Below are 13,652 nucleotides of genomic sequence, written 5' to 3' on the forward strand. Positions count from 1 at the left end.
TGCAGGCTGGGCTGAGGGACCCCCCCCCCAACCTGTAAACAACTTTCATGCACCAGGCCTCTAGTATAATATAATCAAATAACAATATCCAAAACCACTTACTGAGCACTTTGTATGCTAAGGGCTTCATGTCTCATGTTATTTAATCTTCACAACAACCCTATAAGGTTAAAATGATCATTGTAAAGATGAGGTAACAAAAGAACCTACTGATTGAGAATTTGAGAATTTGTCCAATTGTACTCCTGGTAGGGCCAGGGTTTTAAGCCCATAATCTGACTCAAAGCTCAAGCGTCTTACCCACTAATTACTAATCCTTAAATCAATCTTCCACTGTTAATTGCAGTCCTAATCAATCATTTTAAAAACTTGTTAAAATCTTCAATAAAATAAAATCCAATATTTCAGATGAAAAAGTAAAAAAAAAATACAAGATACTAAATTCTGAAGCATTACATATAGACTCTTGTTCCAGCTCTCTAGTCAGTGAATCAATGGTACAGGACAAATACTCCTTCTGTTTCATTAAGGTATTGTCTCCCTTGAAAAAGAGAGAAAATATCCTCTACTGAGGTTTTCTCCTCTTATTGGTCATAACATCAATGAGTATTCTTCGAAATTCCCTAGACAGATAGAAAAGGGTGAGTGTTGGCTTAGTCTGTGGAAGACATTGAACCTTCTTTTGAAAAGGCAATGGGTGAGCCCATCATGCTACCCAAAAAGGTAGGAACTGCACCATCTCCCTGCTAACCAGTAGAAGACAGCAAGAATTGGTTTCCACCCCGAAGGCCTAGTTTTATATGAAAACTAAAATCTAAAGTAAATAAAGGGCAGAAACAAGATTAGGAGTTGAGAAGCTGAGCATCTCCGGCTGAGCTTCCAGAAGAAAGTCAGAATAATTGAGAGAAATCTTCAATTAAAACTCACAGTTGAGAGCAGGGATGTAAACGATTTTCATTTAATTACTTCTGTCACATCCCATTCTGGCTCACCAGGTGACATTTGGAAGTCCAGGCTACATACTGTCTTTTTCAGAGCAACACATAACTGATGGCTTTACATGAGGGCTTGTGAGGCTTTGAATTGAATGGAATGATAAGCACAAAAGATTTTGTTTTTCTAGATTGTTCTTTGGCAACATGCATTTTTTAAAGGATGAATTATGCAACAATATGATGCAACAATTCTGTGAAGTTGTCATTAAATTGATCATTAGGGAAAACTATTGGACAATATAAATAAGTCAATATAAAGAAGTCAAAAATCAGACGCCCAAGTTATATATACACAAATTTTAACTTTAAGTAATATATAAGCATGCAAATAAGAACTTGAGGTATTAAGCAAAAATTATACCTACACCCTTATGGTAATTCTATTCATTTGTGCCATCTTTTAGATAGCAAAACATTTGAAGTTTTATATTAAAATGTTCATTTATATGTATGGAATTCCATAATTTCTTTCAGTATCACTGTTTGTGGTTTTTTTATTTGTGCTTTGTTTTGTCTCTATGTGTGTTTCCCTAGGAGTGGAAATTCATCAATGCCAGTCTTCTCTACTGGAGGTGGACCATTTGTAAAACTAAACACAGCATCTAATGGCAGCTTAATACTAACACCAAGGTGGGTCCCCAAATCTGTTCTTGAACAAGTTGCACATGGACTGGAAAGATGATAGATTTCAAAGCCAATTGATTTTAATTCCACCACATACTAGCTCATAATCTTGGAAGTTCTTTATCTTTTTTATTCTTCAGGTAATCTCAAGTAATGTCTAACTGGTCCTATCTGATAACATTGCATAAACCCATAGAAATGGTAAGACAGTCAAACAAGATATTGTATATGAAATTGTTTAGCACTGACAGTGATCCAGTAGGTTCTAGTTGCATGTCCTTTTCATCCCTACTCTCAGATTCATAAACAATAACTCCTATTGAAAAAAATTCTGAGCCCTAGCCGGTTTTGCTCAGTGGATAGAGTGTGGGCCTGCCGAATGCAGGGTCTGGGGCTTGATTTCAGTCAAGGGCATGTACCTCAGTTGCAGGCCCAATCCCTGGCCCTGATTGGGGCATGTGCAGGAGGCAACCAATCAATGTGTCTCTCTCACATCGATGTTTCTCTCTCTCTGTCTCTCCCCTCCCTTCCACTCTCTCTAAAAATTAATGGAAAAATATCCTCCAGTGAAGATTAACAACAACAAAAAAAGAAAGAAAGAAATTGTGAGAGTTGGGATAAAGTGGTCCAATGTGGATCAGGTTAAAAAGAGCAACACAAGTTAGCTATCATCAAACGAGGAGAATGAGGAAAAAGTCATGGGAATCTTTTCTCTGCCTTAGCAAATAGAACATGGATACAAAGTGAGGCAGTCCAGACTTCTAGTTGTGCCTACATATTCTCTCTTGCTCTTTAAAATTAGATTCACTTTTATAGCTTTTACTAATGTTTTACAAAGCAACATTCTTTTCATATCCAAAGATCTGTTTTAGCTTAGATTATGTCATTTCCCCTGTCTGAGCATTATTGCTAATTTTTGTTGAAATTGACTTCTGAATCTCAAGTTCCATTAAAGGCCAGCTGTGGGCGGGAAGAAGTAACTGCAGGGCGAAACCATCACTACACACAAGGTTTTAGGATGTCATGGTTGGTGCATTAGCTTGTTTAACAAACTCAATGGTGAAAAAGGAAATTATAAAATTATTCAGCTATTCATGAAAAGGTACCATTTCTGTGAGGTCAACCAGTAACAAACTGATAAAGGAGTATTTTTCGTACCCAAGGAGTTTGCAGTGGCATGTTTTATATGAATGTTTGCTGGGCCTTGAGATTATCAGTCTCATGGGGTGAAGCAAGCAGACTACTAGACTTCCTTTCTATACGGCAGGTCTAAATTTACATTACCGTTATAGATCTTGAGCAGTCTGCATGTTGAGAATCTTTTACTTATATCTTATGGACATTTAAAATGATAAAAAGGACAAAATATAAAAAACCAGTCATCTTACTTAGATGCATGTTTCAGAGAAAAACTAGGTTATTCTATGCATATCATCAGATGTCAATATCACCTTACCTTGATGTCCCTAGTGTATGTGTGTTTATGTTATTTGAAAGAGACACCATTTACACACATAGAAACTTTAAACTTTCAAAACATCCATGAGCCAGAGAGGTCCTTAATCCCTTCCTTGATTAGCCATGTTATATTGGGTTAGTGAAAATCAGAAATATGTACATTTATTCGGTTAGGTAGTTTATTTATGTATGTATTTATTTATTACATTTATTGCCCTTTGAAAATTGGTGTTTTGATATTTTTTATTGATTTTTTTACAGAGAGGAAGGGACAGGGATAGAGAGTTAGAAACATCGATGAGAGAGAAACATCGATCAACTGCCTCCTGCACACCCCCTACTGGGGATATGCCTGCAACCAAGATACATGCCCTTGACCAGAAACGAACCTGGGACCCTTCAGTCCACAGGCCAACACTCTATCCACTGAGCCAAACCGGTTAGGGAGAAAATTGGTGTTTTTGAAAACACCCTTGCACTAGTGGTTGTGATTTAAAAAAAAAAAGAGGAAAGGAAGAGAATATCAAAGTAGATCATTCTTCCAACTATGAAAATCTACCTATCTATATCCTCACATTTTTCTCCTATTGTGAGGCGTATGCGAGATTCTGATACTACTTCCCACCACAGAGAAAGGCCACTCAATGAGATACCAGCAATCTGACCTGATAGAATTGGAAATGTACAATCCATGCAGCTGCCAATACTGCACTTCCCCTTCTTCCAGTTATTCAGACCGCTTCTGTAGCAGTCCTAAAAGTCAAAGAAACTTTGACTTAATATATATAGATCAACACTGCGTTCTAAGCTTGGTACCAGACACAGGATACACAGTGCTTATCAAACACTTTATTGAATGCCTATCATGTGACAGACACTGTGGTAGGAATATTGCAGAGGTTATTTCCAATCTGTGTAGAAGCTATTACATAGGCAATATTGTTCCACTAGAAAGAGGAGGCAACAGCAGTCCGGTGATGGTAACTGACTTGGACAAGTTCACAAAGCTTGCAGGCAACATAGAGAATCTAACCCAACTCAGTCTGACTTCAAAGTGCTCTACTTATTCTCTCTGCTGCGCTATTTTCCAAAATCCCCAAAGCAACAACTTGCTTTAAATAGAAGTTCTGGAAAGGAGAAGGAAAAAGGAAGGCTTTTCAATAACAAAAAAGGCCATGTTGCTGAGCATATATTGGGAAATGAGTTCATGTCAATACAACAGATATAAACCATCCATTTATATCACAGCATTGTTCCCACTGGGCTGAGAGAAAGACACAGGATCGTGGCATTGTCTTTCTTCCTATCCAGAGGGCTAACCTAGCTCTGACTCCACTGCCAAAGGCCAGGACAGCAATTCTGTTTCTCTCCAATCTCTCCAAATACACCTGGACAGAGTGGATTCAGTGCTCATTCTGACCACAGGTTAAGCACCTACTCCTTGACACTGCATGTGTGTGTGTGTGTGTTTGTGTATGAAATTTTTGACTAGCCAAAATGCATAGAGAATAAAGTGTAAGGTTCAGTTTAATTTTTTGGTTAACTATTAAGTTAACTAGAAACTTTTCTGCACTTACTAAAAATATAATTCACCAGTGTTATACATACCACAGAGTATTAAGCATTTTCTAATATCTAAGAATGATGAACTGGTTTGAATATGGATCTTCACTGATGAGTACTATAGATGCAGAAACAGTTAGGATAAAATTTGACACATCTCAGAAATTACAGCTCTCCCAACTATGAGTAGATAACAGAAGCGGAGTTAATTGAGGGTTCTTCTTTGTATAGTTCTGAATATGTTTTGATATATCTATATCTAGATAGCTACACATGCATGCATATTGCTTATTAGTAAAATATAAATATATTTCCTTATATTTGCATTGAAGTTATCTTCTACTCTAAAGGATATGTCACTCAGACCACATGAATGCATGTGGTTTCAAATTAATGTTATGAATTTTCCAGAAACACTGATTTGCTTTGGCTGTATTTATGATCTCCTATGGTTCTTGGGTCTTATTTTGTGTGTTTTTTGTTTTGTTTTGTTCTAAACCTTCAAGACCTAAACAACATGAACAATAGGTGTAGTTAAATATATAAATAGAAATCATTAAAATGATTAAATATAATCATTAAAATGTGTGCATGTGTGTGTTTTAATGTGACTAATATCTGCAGTGGCTGCATCAGGAAATATGGGGCAAGTGCTTTAATTCCTTGTATTAGACTGATCTCTAGTGGCTGGTAAGTATAACACATTTTAAAACAAATATTTTTCTTGGCTTTAAATAAAGTTTATATCCAAATATTTAAACAGGTAGTGAGTTTTTATTTTTTAAAAGTATTTTTATTGATTTCAGAGAGGAAAGGAGAGGGAGAGGGAGATAGGAACATCAATGATGAGAGAGAACCATTGATTGGCTGCCTCCTGCACACCCCACACTGGGGATCATGGAGCCCACAACCTGGGCATGTGACCTGACTGGGAGTCAAACTGTGACCTCCTGGTTCATAGGTCAACACTCAACCACTGAGCCAAACTGGCCTGGCAGATAGTGAGTTTTTAAAGTATTTATGAATGGACTTTATTTTATATTTGCTATTTGTATGTTTACCTCTCTTGAAAGCAGGACCTGTGATTAATTCATCATCAAATTCCCTGGATGAAGTTCACAGTCTCACACACAGTGTGAGGCACTGACTAGTTGTCTGACAGGAATATGCAGGCATATTCTGTCTTACAGAGTAATGAAATCCAAGGTTGGTTCAAGCAAACGAAGAATAGCTGTCATTTATTGAGTGTTTGTTGTGTTTAAGGCACAATAATATAAAATAATTTTTACTTCTCAGAAAATTCCGATAAAATAAGTACATTGTCCCCATTTTATGGATAACAAAAGGAAGTCTCAGGGATATTGAGCAACTTACCCAAATCATGAAGTGTAAGTGGTAAAGGACAAAAAGTCAATTCCACTGGACTTTAAACTGAGAATTTTCTGCTTTGTATTTCAGCCTCCTCACATTTCATATAGGATTCTTACATTTAAAAATTAATTTAACTAATAAAAGGACAGCCTACACTATATTATGCTTCAAAATGTTAGCTGCATAATTTCTGAAATATAATTATGCTTCTATTGCAGTACACAGTGTCTACAGGATTCACTGATTCTGTTACAGTGTAACCATAAATGTAAGTAAATACGTTGTCATGTTTTTTCTAAGCCTTCATTTAAAATTCTGAATAGAGTTGGTGTGTCACCTGAAGTTAGTTTGTAGTGAACCACTCAATTTTCATGACCAGAGGAAATCCACCAAAATACAATAGATGCTCTTTCTTCAATGATTTTAATAGCGTGCGGGGAAAAGATGGTGGCTCAAGAAGTCAGCCAGAAGATTGTTGGAGGAAATAACGCCAACGAAGGAGCCTGGCCATGGCTCACTGCTCTCGCGTATAACGGCAAACTGCTCTGTGGTGCTTCTCTCGTCAGCAACGACTGGCTGGTGTCTGCAGCCCACTGCGTGTATGGGTGAGTGTGGCATTAGAGTGTCTCTTCTCAAGTGGGGTGACCACAGCAGACACTGTGCATCCCATCTCATGTAGCCTCACAAATCCATCTCATCAGGGAACTCTTCCCGCTGTTTGTGACATTCTAAACTTTCCAATCATTCTCCCATTATAATCATGTATAAAAGAAAGTTCATCTAAAAAATCATTCTTCGTTATATATTTGCATCAAGAACTGTTTCCTACATCCATAATAATTGAAACGTAAGGATTTTAAAGGTATAAAATCAATATGTAATGTATAAATTGTACTGTTATCAATTAGACCAATATTTATTGTCAGCAAATTATTAGCATCAAAAAAGCTCTCCAGTTACAAATAACTTGTGCTCTAAAAATTCATGTGTGAGGGCTTAATTGCGAATTAGTATAAAATGTTTACTTAGTTCTCAAGTCTGATCTATTTTGATGCTGCCCATAACTAAAAGTTAGAACTAATGTCAACCATATCTAATATTTTTTCTTTTGTAACATGATAAAATACATGTTGAATTCTAGAGTTTATTCTCCTTCTAGAAGCAGTCATTCCTAAAGCAATGCCACAGGAGAAAACAGGGCGGGTAGATAGGGTAGAGATGGTAGAGAGAACCAGAGGAGTAAATAAATATTCCCGAGCCTAATAACCTGTTAATTCTCATCTGCATAAAAGAAGTTAATCCCATTCTAACATTTGTGAATTAGGTCAGATAAAAATCTGGCTGCCTCATAGAAACTCATAAAACCTGCTCTAGGGCGATTTCCTGACCCTTTTCCTAGGTAGAAGAAAACTCCAGAAAATGCCCTTCCCTGTGACAGTTACAATGAGCCTCTCCTAAGGGCATCTAGAATCTCTGAGGAAAACACATATGTGCTCAGAATGGAAGCTGCAGCTGTAGTTAATTAAATTAAAAGACTGAACTCCCTATGAACACAAACATTGGAAGTTCTCAGAGAGTTGGAAACAAACTGTCACACAGAAGGTTTTGAAAGTTCTTTGGGAGATAGGGAGGCCACGGTGAATGAGTATTAAAGGGATAACTCGCCTAAATACCCATCGTATAGAGTGAGGGTAAATTCAAATTCATAATCCTAAGAGCTTTGAAATGAGGACCTTCAGCCAGACCCCAAGTTGGCCAATTACTTGAACCTCTAGGGAACTGTCCATGGTACTGATCATCTACATCGAAACCTCTGTGATTCTATGAGCTGAACTTTAAAACAGTGACTAAACTACAGCCTCTCCCATATCTAAAGCACATCTTCTTGAGTTTGCTGCCTACTGATAAATTATGTTTTTATCTGTCTTCAACCAGAGCATAGCAAGCATCTATAGTGGTCAATTTTCCCATCCCCTGTAAATATGACTTTAACTTTTACCTATACATACTATATGCCTTGAGCATGTCACAGATGTGCAATCTATAGCCTAATTGTGTTACAAGTGAAAGGTATCTTTAGCTAAAGATGCAGTGTTTTCTGTTGCAGAGGGGTAGATCTTAGTAAGTTAGCAATCTCCAGTATTAACCTAGGATTTGGTAAATTCGGCTGTTTGATGTTCTTGCAGAACATATGCTTTCTTAATGTCAACCAGGCTTGCAATTTTAGCAACATCTTTCAATTATCGACATTACAGATGCACTTATTGCAGGTCAGAGATACCAATATTTATCTTTTTCAAACCATGAATATACAAAAAGCAGTTTCATCTAATATAAACACATGCTCAGTCATACAGGACATAAAATGTCTTTTCACACAGTTTCAATTTGAACACAAGCAAAGGTAAGCTGTAACAGAACCATGATGAATTCCAACTTATTCTCACCAAGCTTGCATCTTACCTCTCCTCAGTCACTCAGTAGCATTATTTCTTCTTTCTCCAGTTGGTAAGAGTTCCAGTTTCTTGCTTTTTACTTCATGCCTCTAACCAAGCAAGGAACTTTCTGCTTATGATTTTAGATATTTGGGAAAACATATTTAAGTATGCCTATTTTCCTTTTAAAAATTCTAACTGTGCAGTGAAACACTTAATTTTTTAATATGTGAACGGAAGAACCCAAATCAAGCAACTTACTAAAAACATACTACACAAATGACTTGTCCTCAGTGTAAATCTGTTCCAAGTGTTTTAACCTGCAGGCAGGTAAATGGTTTCAATGGACAGCTCTTCTCTGCCTACATTCTTATGGTCCACACTCGATTCCCATTCAGCCTCGGTGTGCCTGGATGACCCTAAATATCCTTGCATCCATTGTTTCTCTATCATTGACTTGTCTTGTTTTTCAACCTTAAAAAAGATATTTGCAAACTATGGTCCAATTTTTCTGTGGTTTAAAGGCAAGGTTGGCTTCGAACTGGAAGACAAGATTTTGATCCTACCTATGCTACTAATCTCATGCAATTTAGTATCTCTGTGTTCCAATATCCTCATCCATAGGGTGTTCATAGGATATCTACCTTCTAAGGTGATTGTCAGAAAAAATTAAGATGCTGCAATACTTTTGCATACTGTAAATATAAATGTGCTGCTGTCCCTGCACCTGAAAGGTCCATGAAAAAGGAGTCCAAGTCTTTCCCCAGAGACACTAGCTACTTACTTTACAAATGTTTTATATTGATTTTCAAAACATGCACAAAATTGCAAATATTAGTATATAGAACTCTTTTATAACTTCACCCAGATTTATTATTTGTTTAAATTTTATGTTCTAAAATCTTTCTCATTCTTTCTGTCCAACCTGGAGAAATGCTTTCTCAACCATTTGATAGCAGGTTAGACATTGTGCTCCTTTAGTGTTAAATATGTCCACGTGTTTTTACTAAAAACAAGGATATTTTCTTATATAATCACAGATCATGGGAATTTAACCTCAACCAAAAAAAATGATCCAATCTATAGTATGAATTCATTTTTGTCAATTGTCCCACATATGCCCTTTAGGACGTTTTTTGCTTTGTCTGTGATTTTGCCAACCAACAACCAATCCAGGGTAAGGCACAGAGTTAGTTTCTATGCCTCTTTGGTCTTCTTTAATCTGAAATAACCTTTCTATCTTCTGTTTTTCTTAGCCCTTCTAGCTTTCTTGTCTGTGATTATATATATATTTTTTAAGTAAGCAAGTTATTTTGTAGAAATGCTTCCTACAAATTTTGTCTTCAGAAATAATCACATAGAAATTTAGAGAAATATAGGTACTTTATTTGATACAGATTTAAATCAATGATAATTGATTTAAATAATGCAGTTCAGAAAAAAAAGTTCCTAACCTCCCAAACTCTTATCTTTTGTAAGTACTATACGCCATGTGATAGCTATACATATAAATGTAAATAATATGAGAGAGTTTGTAGCTAACACAGAGTTTAGTAGTCACCATATCCTCTCATTATTTTAGGCTTTGAGTAGAAAACCAATGCATGAACCATAAACTGTGAAGATCAAACCTACATGCTTCAAGCTACTGGTCTAATTAAATATAATCTACAGCAACATTAATCTGACACATTCTTAGTGATTTCCAAAATTGTTATTGTGTTACATAGAAAATAGCCTGTTTTCCGTGTTTTTATTTCTCCTGCATGTATAAGTAACACTATGGGAAGAAAATATCTCTCCAACGTGTATCATTTATATTTCTATCACAAGTCATTCAACTAATCTGTGTCTATGTAATTACCTTACCCCCACCCCCAACAAGTACAGCACCACATTAAACTAGACATTTGCAACTATTAAGAATTAAATGACTAGTTCTGCAATCATTGCAGTTACTGAATTTTTACTTCATTGTGAATATGGTTTAATTCCAGCTGCTCACTGGTAATTTCTTGGAGTTAAAATGTTGCAGGGCAATAGTACAGTTAAAAGTCCTTGCACACTTTCACTTAAAATATACTATTCAACTCAATCTGTCCTATGACACAAATGTTATTTGTTACCAATACTTTATTGATGGCCAGCATTGTGTATGGAACATGATTCACGTTCATTGTAGGTGGAAATTACTCATTTATGTTAGTTTATAAGTTTTACTGTTTACCTTAAGTCTGTGTGAATTCAATGACACCCCAAATGGGAGAATGTTCCCAAACCTCCTTCCATTACTACAATAGCTGCTGTGGTTGTCTGAAGAAACCCTGGACCAAGATGCCATTTCCCCAGTGGAATGTGCTCTAAGCAGTCAAATCTGGTCATACATTAGCATAAACTTGGAGATTTCATTTCAAAATTCATTTAAAATTAAAGTACCAGATGCAGACTCATTAAATCAAAGGTAGAGAAGGGGAGAGCAGATATCAATGTTATTCTAGATGATTCTAATGTGAAACCAAAGTGGAGAGCCACAGTCTAGAACTTTAGAAGAAGTGATAGAGAGAGATTAGCAGTAATTAAGGCTTGTTCTGTGATCTGGTAAGAAAAATAAAAGTAAAGGAATATTTTTTAAGGAAGAATTCTTTGGAGGAAATCAAGAACATTTTAGGATGGGAGCACATAGTTCTGAAATATCTTTAATGATCTCTAGAAAGATGGGGAGATTCTTATACCTCTTTATTATAATCTTCAGGAGAAATTTGGAGCCATCCAAGTGGAAAGCAATCCTAGGCCTGCATGCGGCATCGAATCTGACTTCTCCTCAAGTAGTGACCCGGTTGATAGATCAAATTGTTATAAACCCACATTACAATAAACGGAGCAAGGACAGTGACATTGTCATGATGCACCTTGAATTTAAAGTGAATTACACAGGTAAAACAAATCACTTTTAGTCATCTCATCTGCCCAAGTTAATTCAAAATTAGATTTGAAATATTTTTTATCAGCACCAATGCATTAATAGTCCATAAAAGTTGAATATTCTGTTATAAAAATTATTATAATTTAAATGGAATTGTAGAATGAAAGAGAAACATATTAAGTTACCTTCTGGAGCTATTTAAATCCAACTTTCTAGAGAGTTGGCCACTAGAATAAACTATCAGAGCCCTCTATAAATTCAAAGCAGCAGTCCAGAAAAAAAGTAGGCCATGTTCCAATACATGTCTTCTCTATTTCTCATGTAAAAGAAAGGCGGTCCATCTGCCACAAAAGCCAGAGTAGGACAAACTGGGAGAAGAGTGTATGTTCTAAAAGTAAAGTGAAATGTATTTTTATTGATTTCAGAGAGGAAGGGAGAGGGAGAGAGAGATAGAAACATCAATGATGAGAGAGAATCATTGATCGGCTGCCTCCTGCACACCCCACACTGGGTATCCAGCCGGCAACCTGGGCATGTGCCCTGACTGGGAATTGAACCCAGACCTTCCGGTTCATAGGTTGATGCTTGACCACTAAGAAATGCAGGCCAGGCCATAGGATAAAAATTTTAAAGGAGATTCAATATTAATGAAGTGACAGATGGAGGACTTTCTCTGAATACCTAGGTAATGTACAAGAAGTCACCTGTGGTGTGAACTTTATCTTAAAGGGCTCTACTCAACACCAACCTTTACTCTGAAGACCTTTCCCATCCCAGTTAGTGGGGGGCGGGGGCGGGGGGGTCGCAGGGGGGGTATGCTGCTATCTCCTTGCTCTTATGGAATTTGGCCTCCACATGTACTGCAGCACTTATCAAAGCAGGTGGTGACTGAGGTTAGTTCTATGGCCCTGTCTTTGAGAGTAAGCGCAGTATCTTACTCTTTTGTGTCCGCCCTGGGACTTCCATGCAGTGGGAGCTTTAATAAATGTCAGGTGGCTTGTAAATTGTTGGAGAATGGCTTTAAAAGCCAGTGACAAATGCTAATGCTTCCATAAGTGCCCAGTAAAACAATTGCCTAAAAGCTTTTTTAATGTGAGATATGTGGGGAAAACTAAAAAAAATAAATAAATAAACTCAGAACATATGCCCAAATTTCTCTTAATTGACCCTGAAAAACAGCCTTGCCAAGATTTTCACAGAACTGGCACTACTTCCTATTAAGTACCATAATTATTTAAAAATCAAATACAAATGATTAATTCCAGAAGTACAACATTGTTTACACCATGAAAGAGTAATTAGGAGGCAATGTAGAACATCCTAAAAGGCTACCTATCTATTGTCCAAAAATTACTGCTCCAAAATGCTTCTTTCCCCAAAGATTGATGTCTAAAAAATGTCCAGGCTATCTAAAACAAAAGTACCAATTGTTTTAGATGAAATGTTTATAATGTTTGATTTTTAAAACATTGTTGGAAATGCATGTGCATCTATTCTAGCTCTTGTTTTGTTTTCAGATTATATACAACCTATTTGCTTACCAGAAGAAAATCAAGTTTTCCTTCCAGGAAGAATTTGTTCTATTGCCGGCTGGGGGAGGATTGTTCATGATGGTAAAGTAACAGACCCATAAAAAAAGCAAATGGGTCTTTTTTACTAGAAAAAGTATGCTCTTGCACCATCCTGTGACTATTTTCAACATTTTGTGCAACTCTTTTGCTATAACAGTTTTATGTGATATCCTTTAAAAGCAATGTCAAGCTTATATTCATATACTGAATATTTGTGTAGTTATGAATTTTTTCCAAATCGTATAGAGCATATTATAAAACTATAATCCTTATAGGAGGAGAATTCAAGCATTCCCCAAACTCAATATCTACTTTTTATATTATAAAAACTGATAAAGAGAAAAGATACATCTATTTAAATGAATATAACCAAAAGTTTCAAAAATATATTTTTGTAAAGCTCATGGATGAAGTCTCATCAAAAGCCAAATTATTAGCTGTCACATTTCCCAAATCAATAAAACTATCTTGTCATCTAAAGGTCTTATAGTCACATTTTCTAAAATGAGAAAGAAATCCCTTCCAGCTTCAAAAGCCAATTCTGCCTACTGGCAGAAAACTCAGATACAGTGCACATCTTACACTGAATACTATAAATTGTTACACCATTGACTCACTAGCATTATTGAGTAGCATGTTTTCCAAACACAGAAACGGTGCACATTAATAATAACCAAACATGATTTTTTTAAAAAACAAACACATTCTAGTA

At 36.2% G+C, this 13,652-nt stretch overlaps 1 protein-coding gene across 1 annotated transcript in view; it reads left to right on the forward strand.

Moving 5' to 3' along the window:
- Positions 1-13,652, forward strand: part of TMPRSS15 (transmembrane serine protease 15) — a 99,997-nt gene that overhangs the window by 79,339 nt on the left and 7,006 nt on the right. Inside the window, exons 19-23 of the mRNA XM_006097005.2 lie at positions 1,530-1,625; positions 6,230-6,279; positions 6,442-6,616; positions 11,199-11,380; positions 12,887-12,982. Of these exons, the coding sequence (XP_006097067.1) occupies positions 1,530-1,625; positions 6,230-6,279; positions 6,442-6,616; positions 11,199-11,380; positions 12,887-12,982 (599 nt within the window). The remainder of the gene's footprint in view (positions 1-1,529; positions 1,626-6,229; positions 6,280-6,441; positions 6,617-11,198; positions 11,381-12,886; positions 12,983-13,652) is intronic.

The sequence above is a fragment of the Myotis lucifugus genome, unplaced genomic scaffold, assembly GCF_000147115.1.
Source record: "Myotis lucifugus unplaced genomic scaffold, Myoluc2.0 scaffold_193, whole genome shotgun sequence".
Lineage (NCBI taxonomy): Eukaryota > Metazoa > Chordata > Mammalia > Chiroptera > Vespertilionidae > Myotis > Myotis lucifugus.